This window comes from Passer domesticus, chromosome 2, assembly GCF_036417665.1.
Source record: "Passer domesticus isolate bPasDom1 chromosome 2, bPasDom1.hap1, whole genome shotgun sequence".
In the NCBI taxonomy this organism is placed as follows: Eukaryota; Metazoa; Chordata; class Aves; order Passeriformes; family Passeridae; genus Passer; species Passer domesticus.
The window spans coordinates 33,956,495-33,978,055 of NC_087475.1; the positions used below are offsets into that span (position 1 = coordinate 33,956,495).

Genomic DNA, 21,561 nt, shown 5'->3' on the forward strand with positions numbered 1-21,561 from the left:
TGGCCTGAGCAGCACTGCTAATCAAGCACAGAGGTTAAACTCCTGCTGTTAAGGAGTCACCTATCAGTGATGCCATTAATGAGAGCCCTGAAATTAGGTCCCAGGCAGAAAGCACACTACAGCTGTTCTCAAAAATATCAAGGAAGTGAATGTACAGTACTGTCTTTAAGTTGAAATAAACTAATTTAAAATACTCATAATTTTCCAGAGCCTACCTAGGCCCTGGAAAAGTATGAGTATTTTAAATAAGTTTATTTCAACAGCTCAGGTCACCACAAATTGCATGAATTTCCAAAGAAGAATCCAAAGATTTCAAAACACTGCTGAGAGCACCAAGGCACTTCTTTCTATTGCTTATACAAGACATTGAGTACTGTCAAGCACAGCTTTTATCAAATTTCAGTGGAAGTTATTTTAATCATTTTTATCCAGGATCTCAATTTCTTTGTTTTTCCTGAGATACTTGCTCTAAGAAACCATTTGGACTAGCAGAAAAATAAAGACAATTAGCATACCAGGCTCTTGACAACTTTCAGCAACTCTTCCATCACCACAGCAATGCCCTGATATCCAAGAAGTCTACAGATGACTTTAAAGTGGGGAGGACCAACAAAATTCCTGTAGTTGCTGTAAATGCTGGAATATGCCAAATTCAATGCCTAAAACAAGAAAGCAGATATGATTAATGAAAATTTTGTCTGCCTTTATCTCAATAATAATGCAATTTAAAAGTCATTTTAAAGCACATTAAAACTGAAATAAAAACTTTGTATCTCACTGTCTCTGAAAGAGTTTTAAAAACACAGTTTCTCTTTTGGCAGTTTCTCTTAAGGCAGGAACTTCAACAAAAATCTATCAGCAAGAAAAATTAGTGAGCTTTTTTTTCAAGCAGACATCTTCCGTTTATCATTTATAAAGCCTCAAATACTTTCTCTTTTGTACTTTTCTATTTACCCAAGCATAAAAGGGTAAAAGTAGCCAATGCCATGTCCAGGTCCCTGAATTGAAAGCACAGCTTCTATTGCTCTATCTTCCATTTTATGCACAAAGCATCTTGAAAGAAATTAATTTTCTGTTCATAATAGGTGTTTTAAGTCTCTGAGTACTCCACTACAAAAAAAAAAAAAAAGCCTTCTGCAGCTACTGCTCTCTGCAACTAATTAGTAAGGATCTTTCTTTCCCAAACCCCCTTGCTGTACACAAGATCAAAGCAAATCTAAGTTTGGGATCCAACCTCATAGAAATTCTTCAAGACTTGTATAAATAGGACCAGGTGCTTTGCTATAGTCATGTTTACTTCCATGAAAGTGAACACAGCTGTACAGACTGATGTGATGTGAGGATTTAGGAACTGGTTGCTGAAGCTGCAGATTAGAGAGGGTTGGCTAACTTAGCATCCTCCATTTCTGCAAGTGGGTTGTTCTCCTAATACCCTGAAATTTAATTTTAGCAGGAATCTTGGCCACCTTTCTTACAGAAGGGACTGTTGTGTTTCCTTCAGTTTATGAAGCTTCATTCTAATGGAAAACAGCATACTGTTAAACTTTCAACTTCACACAGAGCTGTAACAGAAGATTTTCCAGGAAGAAACATTCCCAGATCCTGCCCTAACTACCCATACAAGTCAACACCAGATATTGTAAACACATGGCATTAAGCTAGTTGGAATTCAATTTAGAAAATGCTACCAAGCTCTTGAAGGATTTTATTCTCATAAAAGGACTTTAAAATCATCTTTGGACGCAATCAGAATACAATATGCACATTTTTATTTATGTTGTATGTCTCTATATAAACATCAGCTTCCAACTGAGGTCTTAGAAACTTAAAAATTCTAAATGCAAACTAAAATAGACACTTGTATAACTATTAGAACCCTAGTACACAACACAGCCCTGCTGTTACGTCAGAGCGGGCTAAAAGGCCAAACTCCAAATGTGTCCCACCAGGGGACAGCCTAAAGCTGTATGCCTCCAGTACAACCTGTGCATTTCCATAGCCCTCTGCATACAAAATGATGTCTGGGCCAAAGACAGCACAGAGAACTGGTAAAACCTTAAGAAGATATGTGCAGCTGAATGTCCTGATAAACTAAGGATTTATACAACTGCCACTAAAATATGAGATTTCATTTTTTGGTTTTGATGTTTCCAATTATGTAGGTCTCCTACAACAGACATGTCAAAACTATGTATTTCAGCTACAGCACTAGGAGAATTTTCTTTTAGCATTTTACTAAATTTTTATTAAAGGATTTTACTGCCATGAGGTTAAGGGGAGTGAACCTCTCTTTACACAGCAGGAATTTGTCATAGAAAAGCAAGCCCTAGAAACATGGTATTTAAAAAATATGCTGATACATAACAGTAAGAAGCCAACCAATCTAAAAATATATCTCCCATGTAAACCTCATGGGGAAGTACCTAAAATTTACAATCCACCTGTAAATGCTGGATTAGTGGATCTTTCTAAACTGTAACAAGGAATTTAGAAAAAAACATTACATACCAACACCACTTCCCCCCCAGTGAGACACAAAAGCATAAAATCCTTAGGGAAGAAGCCACTAACTAGAGGGGGGTGGAGGTGGAAAGGGAGGGAAGGGAAGTTGCTGCTCATTATTTTTTAAGCTATACTTGCTCCCTCCCCTACTTAAATTAAAAAAAAAAAAAAGAAAGAGTTGTTAGTTGCTGATGTCATCAAAGTGCTAACATTAATCACTCACAGCATCACTGGTCCACACACAAGAGTATATAACAGGGATGCTCAGGCAGCATACTGCCAAGGGGAGGCAAGCAAGAGAGGGGGGAAAAGACATTATTTTCTTCTCCTGTGTGGTCTTTGAAAAGCAAAGCAACAGCATCTTTAGACAAGATGTGCTCTTGCAGGAATTTAAGTGGAAGAGACAAAGAAACCATGCTACCAGCAGCATCAGAGAAAAAAACTGAAATCACCAAGCAATGAGAATTCAGTCCAGAGAAGCTGAGGAGAAGAAAAAGCAAACTGGCAAACAGAGATCAGTCAGGAAATAATTCGTGTAGAAAGGGATACAAAAAATGTGGTGTTTGTAACATTTTCACAGCAGCACTGCCATAAAGAAATTCTGTTCTGGAATTTCCATCAGGGAGCAACGGTAAGTACTGACTTTATGATCCATAAAACATCAGATGGCTTCTCCAAACATTTACATGTCAGTAATTGTGTGTTTTCTAATAACTGATGGTTTGTAGCAATAGAAATGTATTGTTGTTATTTAATTACAGTTCATTCTACTTACAAAATGCTATGAGGATTAAACTGTTGAAACTCTTGTTCCTAGGCTGTGTTAAAAAGTGTTCTATAAAAAAATAGATTACAATTTTAAGTAACAGGGATCTACCAGTTAAAGAGAAGGTAACCGAGCAAGTAAAAACTCTGATCTCACTAATGCACTCCATTTAAATATCTGCAGTAGCTGGGTAGATGCCAAAATGTGTCTGTCTGGTAAGTTTATCTGATAGCAAACTAATTTTCTTTATATTTTTGCTGTATTAAAAATGGTGCCTTTACTACAGAATTAAAAAAGCAGTATCTACTCAGATCAGTCATATCCATGGTTTTACACTGTCATGAAAATAAACATACCTATTTTTCTTCCCACTTCCCAGTAAGTATAATCTAAAAGCCTTGAGCAACTATTTTCATACATAAACAGGCACAGAATTCTTACTGTTAATGTAATGTCACTACCTAAATCCCATAAAATATATATTTTCCCAGTCTCCTATCTAGTATAAAATACAAGTATTACAGAATAATTTTAGAATATGATATGAGCAAATCTCACAAGCTTTCTTCCTTAGGAGAATTTTTAATAATTAATTGTTATTTAGCCAGGAAATATAACATTTTAAACTTGATATTAAAAAATATATTAGATTTAATTTTCACAACAAAATCATAAACAATGAAATACAGTGTTACTGTCATGGACATTTATAGTCATAAAAAAGTGAGAAACTTTCAAAGTGGAAAAAGAACTTCCACAAGTGCCACTGGAAACTGACAATCAAACTAAGGGATCAGATTAAATTGCTGAGGTAAGCTCTTTTTCAAAAGTTACCACCACATCAGTAAAAGCATAAAACCAAAGCCAAACAAATGAAAATTGTATGGTTGTTATTATATATTCTTTAACAGATGTGTTTAGAGAAATTGCAGAAAAGAGATGCTTTCCTTTCGCTATTTACAGTGTCTACACATACTGAGAGCCTCAAAATACTGGCAGATTTTCTAATTTGAATTGAGGACGAGGAGGAGTATAGATTCAGGGCAGACAGACTATGGGATTACATAAAATGACTTAAAACAGCAAAGAGCATTAGTAATTTTTAAAAATCCCCACTATTTATCCAAAAGGTAGGCTACAGTGTATTTCACTAAGCTTGACAAAGCTTTTCCAAGAGGCTGACTAGCATCAAGCCTCAAGTTTGTGATACTGATACCACCAATGTACAGTGCTCACAAGCCACTGCCGCAGTGTGGCTGCAGAGGCTACAGATGTGCAACTTAACAACAAAACACAGAGAGTCTCACAGAGTCACTGAACAGTCTGGCTTGGAAGGGACCTTAAAGATCACCTAGTTCCAACACCCCTGCCACAGGCAGGGACACCTTCCACAGCTCCTCTGGGCAACCCATTCCAGTGCCTCCCTGCCCTCACAGCAAAGAATTTCTTCATAATATCTGATTTAAATATACCCTCTTTAAGCTTAAAATCACTCCTCCTCATCCTATCAATATCTGCCTCTATAAAAAGCCCCTCTCCAGCTGTATTGCTGTATCTAGATACCAGAAGGTGCTGTAAGATCACCCTGGAGCCTTCTCTTCTCCAGGCTGAACAGCCCCAATTCTCTCAGCCTGTCTTCATAGGGAAGGTGGTCCTATGTGAACTCATGAATAAGAAACTAACCTAAGATATTGGAGAAAAAAGAATATGTGGTCAGGTTTCCACATACTCTTTTGTTCTTCAACTAATTGTGACCAGCAAAAATAAAGACTTGTGGATGGTAGAGACATTTGTTCCTCAATACCCACTCCTGCCAAGCCCTCTTGCCACTTAACATAAAATGCAAGATACACAGACTAGAGAAAAAAACATCTGCTGCATTTTTTTTACAATCACCTGGGGGAAAAAAAAATGTGAAAGGAAGTGATTCCCCTATTGTAAATTCTGCAAAAATTCACCATCTCTCAAGATACAACAGGTCACTTGTACAGGCAGCAGTTCTGATTGAATTTCTCTACGTTTATCTTTACACTTTCACTTGGAAGAGAAATACACATTTTAAAACACCCCAGACTTTATGAACTTTCATTCCCATTTTTACACTGCAGTGCCAAAGATGAGAGCATACTTTCCTAACAAACTCCATTCCTACATTACAGAGCACTACAATTAAGATTCAAACGACATCCTCAGTGCTGCAGCTTCTGCAAAGAACATCTTCCCTTTCCACAGGGAGATCAGCATCAAGAGAGAAAAAAAACCTCCCAAACAACATCCTGATGGGAATAACCATCCAAAACATCACAGGAAACACAGCAATGGTAATTTGGCCGAAAATGGCCAGTTGTGTCGACAGCTTTTACAGCATCATGTACCACCCTAACTGGAACAGCATGCTGTCCAGCTACTCCAGAAAGAGCTTCCAGAGGGAAGAGAGGGTGCCCACCACTCGCTCCTCCTTTGTTGTTGAAAACCTGACCCCCCTCACAACATACATCATGTGCGTGACCTGCCAGTCCGCAAACCCTTCCAGCGACCAGTGCAGAGTGTTCAACACACTGGAACGAGACCCGGCGTCGGCGAGCAGCACCAAGAAAGAGCTGGCACTGGGCATCTGGCTCACCAGCAGCGTGCTGCTGCTCATCATCGCCGCAGTCCTGCTCTACGGCTGCCTGCACCTGCTGTGCCGCAGGAGACACGAGCGCTTGCAAGAGCGCAACAGGACCTCCAAACAAGAGCCTGAGGAGCCACGGACCAAAAGCGTGGCACATGCCTCTGATGAGTTCAGCAGGCAGAGCTGGCACACACAGGACGCTGAGGAAAAGCATCCACACAGCATCCAGCTGGCCACAATCATAGAGAATCCCTCAGTGTGCAATGAGCCCATCATGCCATCTTCTAAAAGTCAGGAGCGAGTCCCAGTAACAGGACAGTGCTCTGCTATAAATTAGAAATGTTTTGTCCAGGAGAAAGTTTTTGCCATCTAAGGTACCCCAGCTATTTCAAACACATCAGATGCACTGTTGGTGCTCACAACAGGGAGCTCTCACTGCTCACTGCAGCTCTCCTGGCTGTACCTCTAATTTCACACCCCTTTCCAACAGTCTGTATGCAAAGGTTCACATGCCCAAGAAGTGAGCACTTCACCCACCCTCCATTATTTAAAAATTAAGCATGTAGCAAGTAACTGGCTTACATTTCAAGGGGATCTTTTTGTTGCTTTTCTTTAGCCTAAAACAGCAAACAAATATAAAAAGTGACCAAAATACTTTCTGTTAACTAGCATGAATAAAACTGAGTAGGAGTTTTCAGACGGCAATCCAGACTGTTACACTATAGGCAACTAGAATAAACACACAGAGTGCAGTGGTTTGCCAGAGTTACACCCTGGCAATCCCAGCTGCTTCCCAAAACACACACTACAAGCAGTACTATACTCAGACAACACACCTCACTGTCCATGGTGTTGTCCATCCCTCCCATCTGCACTGAGGTCAGTCTCAGAATGTAAGATAAACTCATCAGGATTTTAATTGTTTCCTGTCATCTGTCTTATTTTCCCTCAGTCTAAATACATGCAAGATAGAGACTTAGTAAGGACACATCTAATTAAGGAAATATCCTGGGTTATTGCATTTTGCACTCTTCTGCTCCCACCACAGGCTACCTTCTGCTCCATGGGCCAGAGACTCCCTGCAGAGGAAATGGAATTCAGAGATGCACCTCATGGCCCTACCTTTTCTCTTTCCCTTTCAGCTTTAATAATAACTCACATTAATCAGCTGCAAATTTCCTTTCAATTGCACAGTACATTTTGTGTAATGAAGGGGGGCAAAATAGTAAAAACATGCCAAAATGCATTTTATTTTTGTAACAAGAAAACCTGCTGATCACCTCACTCTGCCTTGAGCTTCATGGCAAAGTGCCAAGGTCCTTTGGACAGAAATCTGTTCACCCTCACAACGTGAAAAGTGTTGTCTGATTTACCTGTGTATGTCACCCTGTTTTAAACCTCTTAAGCGCATTTGTGTTCCATAATAAATCTTAGTATTGCTGTATATTATGATTAAAAAAAAAAAGGTGCACTGTGACTGCAGGCACTCAATTGCTCTTGGTATGAATGTATGTGTGAAGTCAGCTCTCTCTGACACTGGGTTGTACCAGGGATGGCTGGAGAGCTGCTGGCTGGGCAGCTGCCACCCCCCTCCACCCTGGAAGGTAAGGGGGGTACAATTTTGGCAAGAGAGCTCCCCATGAATATTTCACAGCAGGTAGTGGATCTTTTCAGCCACTCTATTTTGACAACAATTCCCACGACTTGTGAAATGCATTGACTCTGAGTGCTAAGGAGAAACTGGCATAAGTATGATGAATCTTCTTTACTCTTTTTTTTTTTTTTTTGAGTAGGATAAGCATGACACACAGAGCACTTGCGGAACGGGGGCGAGTACGACTTTCAGAAAACACTTCAAAAGGCATTTTTATTGTGTGAAGTTAGCAATAACGTGTTCTCCACCTGCTGCAGAGCACTTCCTCCAGCTGACACATTTTCCTTTGTCTTGCACGTCAGACTCAAATAAACTGTGAGAATAACAGTTCACTGCTGTTTCAAATGACGGTGTTACACGAAATAGACACTGAAAAACCCTCATCAGAGCATGAAGCCAACACAACAGGTTAAGTGCCATAAGGGGTGCCTGGGTGGTGAGGACAGAGAAAATGCTTTAAAAATATCTTGTAATCAAATTAACAGTAACACTTCTCTGATTAGGTTTTCATCAAGAAAATATTATTTTAATATTAATGGGATGAGGTCAAGAGAGACACTGTCAATCTCTGCCAATATCTTGGGCTCTTGAAAACCTGCTTACTTCTCTGCATGTCCATTTCTTTATGTGGGTTTTAAGGCAGTCCAATACATACACAGACACATATTTATGTTATATACACATGTACATGCCACACTAAGAATAAGGACCAGTTCTGCTTAAAGCAGTTTTGAGGCAATTCACCTACTGCATTTTGTTATTTATACACAAACACATATAATCAAAAGACATGCCTATATCCAAGTGAGAAGGCAAAGAGCTACCATGGTAGTGCTTCCCAAGGGATTCACCTACTCTAAATATAAAACCATTCCACCCACAGTTTACTGTGCACTACTAATATAAACATTTATATCATCTCACAAGCAATGGACCATCTCGCACCTGCTGCAAATGAGCAATTCATGCAGAGCGTCATCTGTTTTCTGCTCTAGTTTTGAAAAGCTCATGTCATCACATGCTCACAGAGCTACATGATTCTTTGTTTCTTGCTGAGAAAGTTTTATTACAGATTAATTCAGGTTCATTCAGGCAATTCTGTATTAGATTTGGTAATTCTCCACTCAGCAGTCATTGAGTATGGGGCAAACATTCTAAATGATTACCAAACTGATAACAGGTTGCAACATAGTGCAGACTGCCTTTACTTCGTGCACCAGCAGTAGATAAAAATCATTATATTCACAATGAGAAATACCCTTCAAACATGTATTTTTCACAAAATAAAGGAGTGAGCATCTACAAAGTGCTGGAGACATAAAAACATGACAATATTTGGAAAATGTTGTACAAGACAGAAAGAAAGCCCTTCAATTCTAGTCTACACAACCTCTATAAAACCAAGTATTTAACAGAAAGTTAGTTCAAGTTCCCAGAAAAGATACTTTCTTATATGTATATTATAAAATATTTCATGCATTCACCCAGTGTTGCTGAATTCCAACCTGCTAACATTAATATCATTAATACCACACATACTCTGCCTGAGTAAAGGGATTTCAGTGACCATGCTCAACCAAACTTTTAAAATAATCCAGCTCACTTAAAAGGCTAACGAGCTGTTGTAGGCTGGCTCCTTCCCACCTGACAGCTCTGCTTCCATATCAACCAGAAGAAGGAAGTTGTATCTGTGGGTTTTTGTTTTGCTAATTACATGAAGATACCACTCAGAAAACTTTAGGTGCTAAAGAGAATGTTACTACAACTCTCTATGCTAAGTATCAAGACACATTAATATAGACCAGATGCTTTGATCCATTTAGAAATATCTGGGAATATGTGAATGCTTTGAGATACAAATAAAAAATTTCTTTAGTTACTCCTGAGGTAGTGCAGCCTCTATAATGTAAGAATTCCTATCTGTTACTGGCTATATAAAGTAGAAATATTAAAAACTCCATTCAGATATCCTCAATTTCAAAATACATTCAATTCAAGAATAAAAATATACTCTTGTTAAAATTTAAAACTAGATAGAGTCATAAGTTTTCTTCTAATATAGGCCCATCTAGTTATGAAATTTGCCCCAAAAATGCAAGTAAGACTCCCTCCCCTTGATTGCTGCTGCTCATATAGAAAAATAATCAAGAATTCTGAAAATGTATAGCTCTCAGTGTGAAGACTACTAGACTCATTTTAATAATGTAACCTGACTGATAAAAAAGTATTCCCCATTTAATCTTCTGTCACTCACCCCACTGTATCATCACTTAGATAAATTAAGTTAGCAATCTCTATGAAATTCAGGTTTTTGCTCTATGCTGCATCTGGTCAGTTACTAAAATAGCAAGGAACACAATAACTCTAATGTAAGGAAATTCCACTTTCCTATAATTTACTGCTCATTTTTGGAGAACAATTACATAAAACACTATTTACAGAAGCAGACAGTCAGTTGCTACATTCCACATTAGGACATGTGAATCCTTTTCTACCTCCTTTACATTTTAAAGGCATGAAACTTTTACAAATGCAGCAGATATTTTAGCACTGAAATTTGTAACTCCTGAGATATCTCAAAACCTAGATTACTGGGTTGAAATTGCACCATACAACTATGATATGATGTGCAGAAAACAAGAATAAAACAAGGACTAATTATGTTCATGCTTAAGTAGGAGGTAGATATTGAGAGTAGCCACCCACAACACTTACAGCACATCTGCATAAATGAGATGTATAATTAAATATATCTTTTAAATAATTTTAAATAATAACAAATAATTTTAAGCTTTTTTATTGTCCATCCTCTAATTTAACCCTTATATTTTCATTTATCTTTTCCATACTTCTGCTTGCCACCCTGATAGACAAGAAAACATTGCAAAATTTAGAGTGACACCTTGTCATATAGTTCCAAATGTTTTGCTGAAGATAGTATGCTGGTTTTTACTGCTGTTTGAAGTAGATCAATATTTCTGACTAGATATTAAAAATGCAAATGTATGTTAATGTACTATATCTTTAACTGTCATTATGACACAAGTAATAATTCTGAAGAATAAGAAAATAAATCTGCAGTGGTCAGGGAGAACAAATCTATCACACATGAGCATAGCATTGGTCCTGTAACTACAGGCTACATGGGTAGCCTACAGCTGCTCTCTTGTGCCAAGTACTCTTCCAAATTATCACCCACACAAGCTCCTTAGCAACCTCAGTATTGGGGATTGCCACGGGGACAGAGCATGTGAGCACATCATGCACCCTTCTACTGAAAACTTGCACAAACCTTCCCAGCCCACCTAACTGCAAATCAGGAAATATGATGGTAATAGAAAGATGAGATGGCCAAGACACCAAGTTCATCACAGTGAGTTTGCAACTCTGGGGTTGTAGAGTCCAAAGAAACATTACATTTAAAAAAATAATTGAAATAGTTAGGTATCTGATAGTTTAAGATGGTCAGAATCTATATTCCTCTTAAGTCAGATAACATCTGAAGCAGTTTTTCTATCTATTCCCTTTTCTCCTGTCATCACAGTCTTCATCACTGGAACAAGGGAGGGCTGCATCAAGATGGGCTCTTGTTCTCACTTCACCAGATGAGTAATTAATGAGTAATTAATCTTTACTTTGAGTCTGCTCTGCCACTGTTAGCAACTGAACAATGCAAGGTGGTTGAGAGAAGGGCTTATTTTTAGCTTTGTCAGATAAGACTACACATCAGACTAACCAATTGCACTATGGCTGAAACATATGGTGAGCTTCAAGCAAAATCTTTAAAAAAGTGTATGTTCAATTTAAAATACACACAAAATGTATATCAGCCTATTTCTAATGACTTTCACATACCATTGTTTCTATAATTTAAAAAGATACTTTTAAACATTAGCAAACCATAAAGGGAATGAAATCCAACCTTTGATCCATAGAGATACTGTGGCTGTGCATTAGGCTGCTTATCACGCTGAAACTCCTGAGAAAATGGCAGCACAGTCCGAACAAACCTATATAAAAAAATAAAAACAAGAATTCATTATTTATACATAGGTGAGCAGGTGTGCACCTAGTGCACCCTACCCTGTAGAAGACTGCTTTTGCCTGCACATACAGTCAAAGACAGACCAGCAGCCTTTCAGTCCTAGTAGAAACTGGGGAAGCACACAGCCTGAGTTGCCCAAAACATGGACACAAATCACACTGCAGTTCAACAATTACTGTTCTTCCCATGGTGTGCAGGATCCCCAGATATTCCTCACCACTAACCCAGGCCAGCAAACTGGGAAGTAACTAACCAAGTGGCAATAGCCTCTCACAGGGCATAACGTGCTTGCAAAATGAAGTCCTTGAGAAAGAAGTATGCCTTCAAAGAGGAATATGGCATTTCTGTTTAATGTCTCAGAGCTTTTTCCCCCAAAATTCACATCAGGAGAAATATGTTAGCTGTTACCTTTAAAAAAAGTCATGAGGAAGGGTATAACACTTGCAGCAAAATCAATGTTTCAAAAGTTTGATCATAGTTCAGTGTGAGCATGTACCAATACAAATCATGCTTAGCTTTACCTTTGTATACTGTTAAGAGGATGGTGAGAGAACTACAAAGATATGGAGCACTGCCAAAGACAGGATCAGCCATCCCACTCACAACTGAGGGCACCAGAGCCTGAAGGACCATTCCCAGTCCTCTGGTGAACAAGCAGCACAAATCTTCCCCCCCTGACATTCCCTGTTGACTGTGTAATGCACATTTGGCAGCACTGCAGTTTTTGTGCAGGAAGAAGTTCATATCCACTACAATTCTGATTCTTCTTAACTTCACTAAACAGAGAAAAATTATTGAGGGATGTGTGTTTACAAGCTGGATGGCTACTTTATTTTTTAGCTTGATTAAAAAGTATTTCTTGATAAATGGTGCAAAGCTGTATATGCACAGCAAAGGGGGAAAATAGCTATTTAAGAAGTGTACATCAAATGGTTGTATAATATCAGGCTGATCTGAGTGATACCTGAGAAAACAAATGTATCTAGGAAAGTGTTTCAGGAAAGAAAACTTGCCTTACACTATAACATCATAAGATACAATTATATCTTTTTTGTTTAAAATATTTACATTTCATCAGCACACAAAAATTAATTATTCATTATTAATTCTTCCTAGAAAGGACAGAGACATTCCATTTTTAATATATTCATCTTCTAGTTAAAAAAAACAAACAACCATGCTTATCAAAAATTGTATCACCTAGACCAGTATAAACTGCACTATGTTGCTTGCAATTACTTCCACTGTGTTTTATTTTGAGAATCTATAACTTCAGAACAATATTTTCTGTATTTTTAACCTTCACAAAAATAGGTACAACTACTTGTTCAGACACAGTTTAGCCACTCCTCCCAAAAATACTTGTACTTGCTGTAGTCCAGAAAGAGTTTGCATTTAGAGCTTTTAAGGAAAAAAACATTATTTATATGCATTATTTTTGATACTATATATATTATTTAGATCTCCTTGCATTTTTATTTCCTCAGCTTACAAGTTTATCCTCTTCTCTCTCACTTACACAGAAACTGAAAACTCTCCTTTGAGAGAGATTACTTGAATCTGTATTCTGCAGATACTTCATTAATGAGTTTACCAGAGATGATGCAAACATTTGATAGAATTCTAAGTAATCTGCAACATACGACAGTGCCAGAGATTACTCTATTCCCCCTTTTTTTTTTTCTCCAAATCCCACTCCTTTTTAAACTGACATCAATTTTCAAGCCCTAAGAGAATCTTTAAAATGAAATCATAATACCATGTCATTTGAGATAAGACTGGGTTTCAGTGTGCAGACATATTTGGCAAGAGCAGATTTGCTACCACTGAATTAAAATGCTCACAAGGAAAGGAGTGTTTCAACATATAAATGGTGCATCCCATGACTCTGGAAGCTGTAACTATAATTCTTAGACTTATCAGAAGTTATTGTGTGTGTTTTTCTCCATTGCAATGTAATTAGTGTCTGGGAATAAACCAGTCAGTGCAAGTAAATGCTCAAGTAACTCTTGTGTGTTTTCCAGGGCTCCTCTGCATGCTTGGGGGTTTCTCCATCTCTAATGCTTCATAGTAGCAAAATAGTCTTAAAGTTTTCTTCAAGACTTGAAGCAAACACACGTGCTTATATTTTCTTGGGTGAAAGAGGCCAAGAGAGGAAGAGAAGGAGTAAGGAAATAGGGGCAAAAGATAACATTCACTTGCTAAGTTATGGAGAGGCAGCATCTAAGATTAAGGCTACAGCAGCCTAAAGAGTGCTTCATGCTAGAAGGTATGTGACTAACCCCAGCACATCATTCAGGTAAGTAATAGAAATTTCTTCCCTAAAAACTAAGGGCTATATGAAAACCTTACAGTCCAGCGTCACCTACTCTTCTTCAAAGTTTTTCAGTGTCCATGTGTGTATGTGTGTGCTCTTTCTTTCTGACATTCTGCTGGTTGGCTTCCTCCTACTCCTCCTCCAAGAAAGAGGAATGTCTCTTTGAAGGACTGAAGCTCTTTGAATATCAAAGCTAAAGCTAAACAAACTTTTACTTTCCCCTGGATACTGGTAGGATACAGGTTTCAGCATACTCCAAGATAATCAGTTTCATTTTTAATCAGTGTTGATGATATCACAGCAATTTATCCATTTTAATCAGCACAGGTTGTAAGCAGTCAAAGTAGATTAAGCAGATGAAAAGCCTTCTGGCTTACCAAAGCTTTGCAAGTGATTGGCTAGAGGACAACATGAGACCCCAAAGTAAGTATTTTAGCAATCAAATAATTTAATATTAATTTTTCTGTGATACCTACCAGGAAGGAGTTTATAGTGAGCACTTCATAAACTAATCTAAATGATTCTATGATTTTAATGACTATAATCTATTTAAGGAGATAACTGAAAGAGACTGCTTTGGTCAATGAGCCTGCTGCCTTGGAGGCAACCAGGTCAAACAAACCTCATTCATAAACTTTCTGAGCTTCATCTTAGAAGTAATAAGATATGACAATCATCCCTCCCTGCAGAAAGTGTTCCTCTGCACCTCCCTGTCTTATTGGTATGAGCACTTTTTGCTTCCAGCATTCTCAAATTAGTTTGTCCTGTCTAGCAGAACTAACGGTAGCCCTCCACCCCCTCTCCCCTCTCAGTGAACACTAGATCTGACTCACCCTTCTTAAACCTGGATGCCAAGATGGAGAGAACAGAGAAACAGCAAGGAAAATACTGCATGAGAGAGTAACAGATCTGCCAATCCAATGCTGTCACTTTTCCTTTTGGCAGAAAGACTTTGGTTGGTTGCTTGTCTTTTTAGGAGGGGAAAGGCAGTTGAGTACAGTCACCCCCATGAATGAGCCTACATGAGTCTATATCCCTGTACCATTTGGCTCTTGGTAGCAGAAGCTAGATGGTTTTCACTGCTACTTTTCAGGTTTGCTCCAGCACTATGTGCAAGGGCTGAAAATTTTTCTGAACGGTGACTGTCAGAGTATATGCAACACAAGAAGACACAGCTGTTCTCTCATGAAAACCAGTCTCAAAAGCAATATGAGAGAGAGCAAGCTCGCAAAAGGAAGCAGGAGAGGCTGTCAGGAAGAGTGAAAAATAAAAAGCTGGTCTTTTTGCTCCTTCTGTGACAAATCTGCACCCTTGGAAGAAACATGTCATACTGCATTTGGAAGGGTGCTATACACATGAATTTATACCAGAGAACACAGATTTGGGTTATGTGTTAATGGAGATAGAGCTACTAGTTTAACTACTGTCACCAAAAGCTTGTATCATTTGTGTCAAGAAAGCACAGAAAATCTTCAATTCAAATAAATATAAGGCTGTCTCACACTTGCTCCTCTGTTAGTCCTTAATACAAAACAAGCTGTCAAGGAAGGAAAAGATCAGCTTAGAAACAGTAAAGAAAATAAAGCAGAAAAAGGGACTCTACAGACAGTGGAAAAGGAACAAAGACTGAGTATTTGAGTCATTTGAATCTAGATAACCTAACTTCACAAGGAAAAAGTTCAGATGCAGGCCGAAGCATGACAAGTATTCCTGGTGTGGAAAGACTTGGCTTGACAAGACCTGCAACTGAGGGCCAACATGAGAGAGGACTCTTGAAAAACAATCCCAGGCAGCACAGAAAAGACAACAAAGCCTCACACAGCTTTTATAAAAGGGACAGGACAAAACAATGGGGAAAAATAAATACCCCTGTAAAGGGCCACAACTGCACTAACATCCCACCATTTTTGTTTTACAGAAACATGTAATCATTGCTAGAGGCTGGAATGTCTCCTGGGAGAAATACCACCTCAAGCCTTCCTTGTTTTCATATTCAGCCCCTTTATGGCTACTGACAGCATCAGGACACTGGACTAGAGACAACTTTGACCTCATCTGCAGTTCATATGCTTGTGCACTATCCAAAGGTTTGTTTTCTTTCTTTTATGATGGTCAACAGGTGGATAAAAAATACCCCTAGATTTCACTGCTAAGGATCATCTGCAAAGATTCTCTCACTCATCTCTCCATTCCTTCTCCATAAACTGCTGTCCCTGAGTCTGTGCAGCTGGCCAGCATTAATGAGACTAAATTTCAGATAAATGGCAACTCCAATTATTAAATTGCTAAATCTTTTAATAGCAGACTCACTGTCTAATCTCAGTACATTACCAGATATAAAAAAAAATGTCCTAAGTCCCAAATAATGAAACATGCAATGTGTTTCAGCACTTCTGCATGAAGAGCTTTAGCTTTTGAACTAAACGTGCAGGGTTTCTAAATAGTTGAACTCTTCCACAGATATATGAAATTATCATGTTCAATTATTCTTGGGAAAAGAGCTTCAAAAGGTCGTGGAAACAAGTTAATCTGACCAAAACACTAACTTTAAAAGAAGAACCCTTATACCAAGCTGTTATATTAAAAGACAAGCCACAGGTATGACACATTTTCTGAGAACTCTGCCTCCAGCCCCTCACACCACGAAGTAACCTCTCTGCTTCTCATCATGATTATCTCTCTTTCTTCCAGCCTTTAATTGCTGCTTTTGTTCCCTTGTTTACATGTAACCTTCATGCAAGACAAGAGTCAAGCATTAAACCAGCAGCTCTCACACAGCTCCTCACAGTGTACTCCTGTGTTTGCACTCAATAACCTGTACACTTGAGAGGGTGCAATTTAAAGTTCATGCTAGCAGCAAGGCAGCAATGAATATGCTTAAGGACTATAAAAAGGCTAAAAACTTCCTGTTCTCTCTCTCACCAAAAATATCAAAGGGCATTGTATAGCATGAGCAACACATACATTAATTCTCTCCACACTGCTGCTTTTGACTGAAACCAAAGCATTCTGTGATGAAATCAGACACATGGTACACATACTGCCTAAGATCTGGCTCCCTTTAACACCTCTTAAATTAATTATCCTGAATTAATTACCCAACAAGCTGAGCCTAACTCAATTCTTGTGTACAGATTTTAAAAACAGACAAGCCACAATGATAGAGGATCCTGCTAATGTCCTTTGGCCCCTCACACCCATTTCTCAAGCGCTGTGGTCTGCAGTAAGACAGCTCTTGCAGTCAGGATGAACATAGACTAAACTCTACAGGAGCTACTGAATGTCTTTCAATAAAGCTGATGGGTGGAAGAGCAGCATTTCATCAAAAATTTTACATGATTCTTAATACAGCACACTGAATATTCCAATACTGTTCTCCAGATACGTTAACTGCACAGAAACTCCCTCGGAAATAAATTCAATTTTCCTGTGCAAACAGATTCCTGTAACAGAAGTTTCTCGGGTAAAACTTAACCACAAAAAAAAAAAAACACTCTTTTTTTTTCTTTGCAGACAGAATCTTGGATCTAAAATACAACACAACCATCACAGAACATGTCAGACAAGGAAAGCTCTCCAAGGAGACAGTAAAAGATGAGAACAGGCTTCCTTCTCTTCCTACAGCTCAATATTCACTATCACTTTACTGTCACTGCATGGGGCTTTAACCAAAACCTGAGTAAAGGCTAAAAGTAACACAAATCCTAAAAACAGCACACGAGCAGGAAGCACAGATATGCAAAATTCTGAACACTGTGCTTCCCCCTCATTCAAACCTTAGATCCTACCTTCCTCTTTCTATTTCCATTACTCACTCTCCTTAAAGGCTACAATTGCAGTTTCCAGTGAATACTGAACTCCTCCTTTCTCCCAAAAGGAAGAGTTCAGTATGAACTGAACAGAAAGGATCAGAAATAAGAATTATATAAATATCAGAAATAATTCACAGAAAGAATATTTTTCTTCACACTAGCACAGAATCAGGACTATAATTTTATTCCGTCATCTCACCCTTGAAGATCCTGTTTCAAAATACCTTCCTGATATGCACTTAGCAGTGTTTTGACATACTTGTTTTTCAGCATATCATAACTACGTCATCAAAATGTCAGAATTTGGATGCTGTGGTTCCATTTGCCTTCTATTGTGGACAAATAACAGGCTTTCATACATTTAACAGTACTTGGTAAAATGACTCATGCTGCTTCATTTGAAGTAAAGCCTTAGAAGTGGAAAACACCAAATGAATGGAGATGAACTTGTCAGCACTTGCTAGGAAGGAAGTAGCAGAAGGGTGGGAGAATAAACAAAAAGCTGCAAATAAAAAAGCTGCCTTGCTAACCTGTTAGTTGATCCATTGTAGCAGTAGTTTGGAAGGAAATCATAATTGAGTTCCCAAAAGACATGAAGAGTGATTCTGCCGTAAGGGGCTGAAACATTGTGGTTGGCTTCTCTGAACATGGCATCAAAGCTGTCCAAGGTCATGTATCTACTCAGAAGCTTGTGAGTCATTTTGTTTATCTCTATCAAGCCATCCAGCTCCTACGAAAAACAAGGGGAAAGAAAGAGAATGATGCATTTGATAAAGTGGAGAAACTGAACAAAGTACATAAATAACCTTGAGGGAAGAGAAGACTAGAAATAAGTCAAAATGAACAATTGACTCTCTCCCAGTCTCTTACTTTAAAAATAAGGGCTGGACAGAATCAGTTCTCTTGGGATTGTTTCTTAAACCTTCTGAGACTTTAAGGGTATTCAGATACAGATAGGTCTCAAACACAGATCTGTACCAACACTCCTCCACTGAGCAAAACTTGAAACTCCAACTTGAATAGGATCAAACATAGGCCAAAAGCACCTTTCTGCACTTCCTGCTTTACAAACAATCACAAAGTAATTTCTGCTCAGCAGAGTAACTGGTAAACTAACTATTGCAGTGGTAATGTTAGGAATAACATCACATTTACCATAAATCCTTCTCACAGTCTATTCCAGTGAAGGATGTACAAAAATGCAATGAAAGACCAGATCAGACATTTACAAATGGTGTGAAGGTATCCACAAAATCACTAGCTGCAGGCTACATTACTCTATATGAGTACTGCATTTCATAATGTTTCTCCTCTTGACAAGAAATTCCTAGTATCTGTTCAGGCAATTTCTTTAAAATAAAATAAAGTAACTCCATATCTGCCATCAGACACTGAAAAAAACAAGACACAACCTTTACTTCAAAAATCAAAATACTGCTTTTAAAGATTATTGTGTAGTGACCTACTGAAGAAATATCCAATGGCTTCCTCTAGCTGTGTATCAAACTACTACTACTATTTTCCCATGAACTAATCTCTGATTTAAGTGCTCCGTATTTCAAAGGAGCTTTATACCTGTAAGCAAGTTAGTTCAAGGGAAAAAATCACTATGATTATTACTACAGAATTAAGACCAGTTTGAGGAGAAAATAATAGCTCAGTCTTGTAAATACCTTAATTTAAGTTATTCATCTTGAAAAACAGCAAAAATTACAGTTCACTTAATCTATTTGGATCAGTTTCTTTCTGAGGAGCATGGTAAAGGGACAGTTCTGTCACTCTCTTACTCAAAGAATAAGAACCTGTGACCTAAGGAACACATCATTGATGGTTTCTGTTCACTCAGTCACTAAGAGTGTACTGCACATAACAAAGAAAAACTGCATTTCAACAATTCAAAGTTAAAAAACCAAGCATTCAGAAGTCAACAGGCTCTAGGGCCTCAGTGTTTGACTTCTCTTCAGTAAAGAATGAAATTAAACAAGATAGTTAACTGCATGACAAAATGTCACTGGTAAAAATCTTATTACAGAAAGAACAACAATAAACTCTTTTGCAGAAGTTTTAATTGATTTTTCATTCTAGCAGAACTCAACGTGCCTGATATTTTTCTTGCTGACTGCATGTTTACTTGTCAAATTCATGCTGTCTTGAAATAAAATATGGCTTTTAGCATTTTAATCAGGAAACTAACTCAAAAGGACACCTCAATATTGCACAGATGCTTTTCTTCCATAGGCACAAGTCAGATCTCTTTCCTTCACAAAAAAAATATTTTTGTCATGCTACAAAAGCAAGCTGCCTGAGTAAATAAATGAATTTTGATTCTACCAAGCACAAGGCTGTTTTTTTTGATGTGCAATTTATTTATAAGCATGGGCAGAAATGGGCACTGACAAAAATTTAAAGCAAAAGGTAATTGCTTGCTTTGTTTTCTCACAGCTCCAAGTAACTGCCTTCTCTACACTTTGCTCCCAACGCCTCGGGTGCAGTAGGTTTGGGGTTGTTCCACCTCAACTGGTGTGTCAGTGATCTGGCAGAATGGCAGTGCAACACTCACCACAATGGAAGTCAAATCCTCGCTTTCGAAGCGGCCGATGGCCAACTCCATGGAGCGGTACATGGCTGCCGAAATGCGCTGCGTGATCAGCCGGTTCAGGTCTATGGACCTGCCAAGGAGCTAAAGCAAAACATGCTGTCAGGCTCTGAACTGGCAGCCAGGCTACAAGACAAACTGTACAAGGACTATGAGACTCCCCAGATTAACTGACTCTCACTTTGTGAACTTGCATCCCAAACACACTGAAACAAAGCAGATGGACAAAACTTATACATTCATGAGCAAATGTGGTACTACTATTTGAATCCCAATTCTCTCCAAAAAAAAAGTACGCATTGCATCTACATTTAAGTACTTATATCAGCATTTCATGCTTCCATGATATTATGCCAACAACATACTGAACACTGGTGAAAGACATTACTAGGGAGACAACACTACCACCAATGGCATTCCTATGTGGCTCATGTTTTCTTAATTACAGCAGACATTTGCATTAAAATAGGATCTTTTAAGTTTTCTTTCTTATTTTACACCTTCATGTGACAAAAATGCAGATCTCAAGTGTTCAGTTATGCTACCGAGATGACAGAATATGAAGCACAAAATGAGTTTTGTCTACCTACATAAATCAACACCACTGGAAAGCTTCCAAGCAACTCAGATACAAGATGCAGGAGTTAACTCACTTGAACGTGTCTCTGTTTCAACAGTGTCTCGTAGCGGTTGGACTGCAGCAGCTGAATGGTTGCTCCCTGGTTCTTGCACTCTGAACGCAGCCGTTTATCCAGAAGCAGGCTATGAAGAAAGGAATAAAATGCTTAAGGTATACTAAACAGCAAAGCAAAGCAGAAAAGTGTGAAGAAAAGCTCTCATAGTGGAAGGAATAGCTACCTGCCAGCCATTGCCTTGTAGTATGCAAATATTTGGTCTGCCAGCTTGTAGACAAATTGGTCAAAACACAGGTTTACCTTGGGGAGAAAAATATCATATGTTTAGAGATACTTAAAATTTTTAAAAGAGCTGCTCTAAGACCTCCCACTGTTTATAAAACATAGTAAAAGAAGTTAATAGATCAGAATTTCCCAGTACAAGAGATGTAGTTCATTTTTCACCATTAATGTGAAGGATTTTTGCAGAGGTCTACAATTTTCAGCATTAATGTGAAGCATTTTTGCACATATCTACAGCTTTCCTCACAACCTATCACCCATCCAGTTACTCATCTTCTGGTCAGTCTTCTCAGTTTTTCTGTTATCTCCAGCTGTTCTGAATCTCTTAAAAAGGCCTT

General features: G+C 38.3%; 2 protein-coding genes across 4 annotated transcripts in view; one reads left to right on the forward strand and one right to left on the reverse strand.

Moving 5' to 3' along the window:
- The window catches only part of CYFIP1 (cytoplasmic FMR1 interacting protein 1), a 74,378-nt gene that overhangs the window by 16,711 nt on the left and 36,106 nt on the right, over positions 1–21,561 (reverse strand). For all 3 annotated transcript variants that reach the window (XM_064408168.1, XM_064408167.1, XM_064408170.1), the window contains 6 exons: positions 21,165–21,241; positions 20,960–21,068; positions 20,271–20,390; positions 18,241–18,440; positions 11,459–11,546; positions 516–659 (listed from right to left, as the gene is read on the reverse strand). In XM_064408168.1, coding sequence (XP_064264238.1) covers positions 516–659; positions 11,459–11,546; positions 18,241–18,440; positions 20,271–20,390; positions 20,960–21,068; positions 21,165–21,241 — 738 coding nt within the window. The remainder of the gene's footprint in view (positions 1–515; positions 660–11,458; positions 11,547–18,240; positions 18,441–20,270; positions 20,391–20,959; positions 21,069–21,164; positions 21,242–21,561) is intronic.
- Positions 2,720–7,359, forward strand: LOC135293705 (fibronectin type III domain-containing protein 9-like). Its single transcript, XM_064408176.1, has 2 exons — positions 2,720–3,133; positions 5,428–7,359. Exon 2 carries the CDS (start codon positions 5,548–5,550, stop codon positions 6,217–6,219), a length of 672 nt encoding a protein of 223 aa, XP_064264246.1. The 5' UTR covers positions 2,720–3,133; positions 5,428–5,547; the 3' UTR covers positions 6,220–7,359.

What these genes read in the sequence shown, in the direction of transcription:
- LOC135293705 (XM_064408176.1), top strand. Translation starts at nt 5,548, where the DNA reads ATGGGAATAACCATCCAAAACATCACAGGAAACACAGCAATGGTAATT.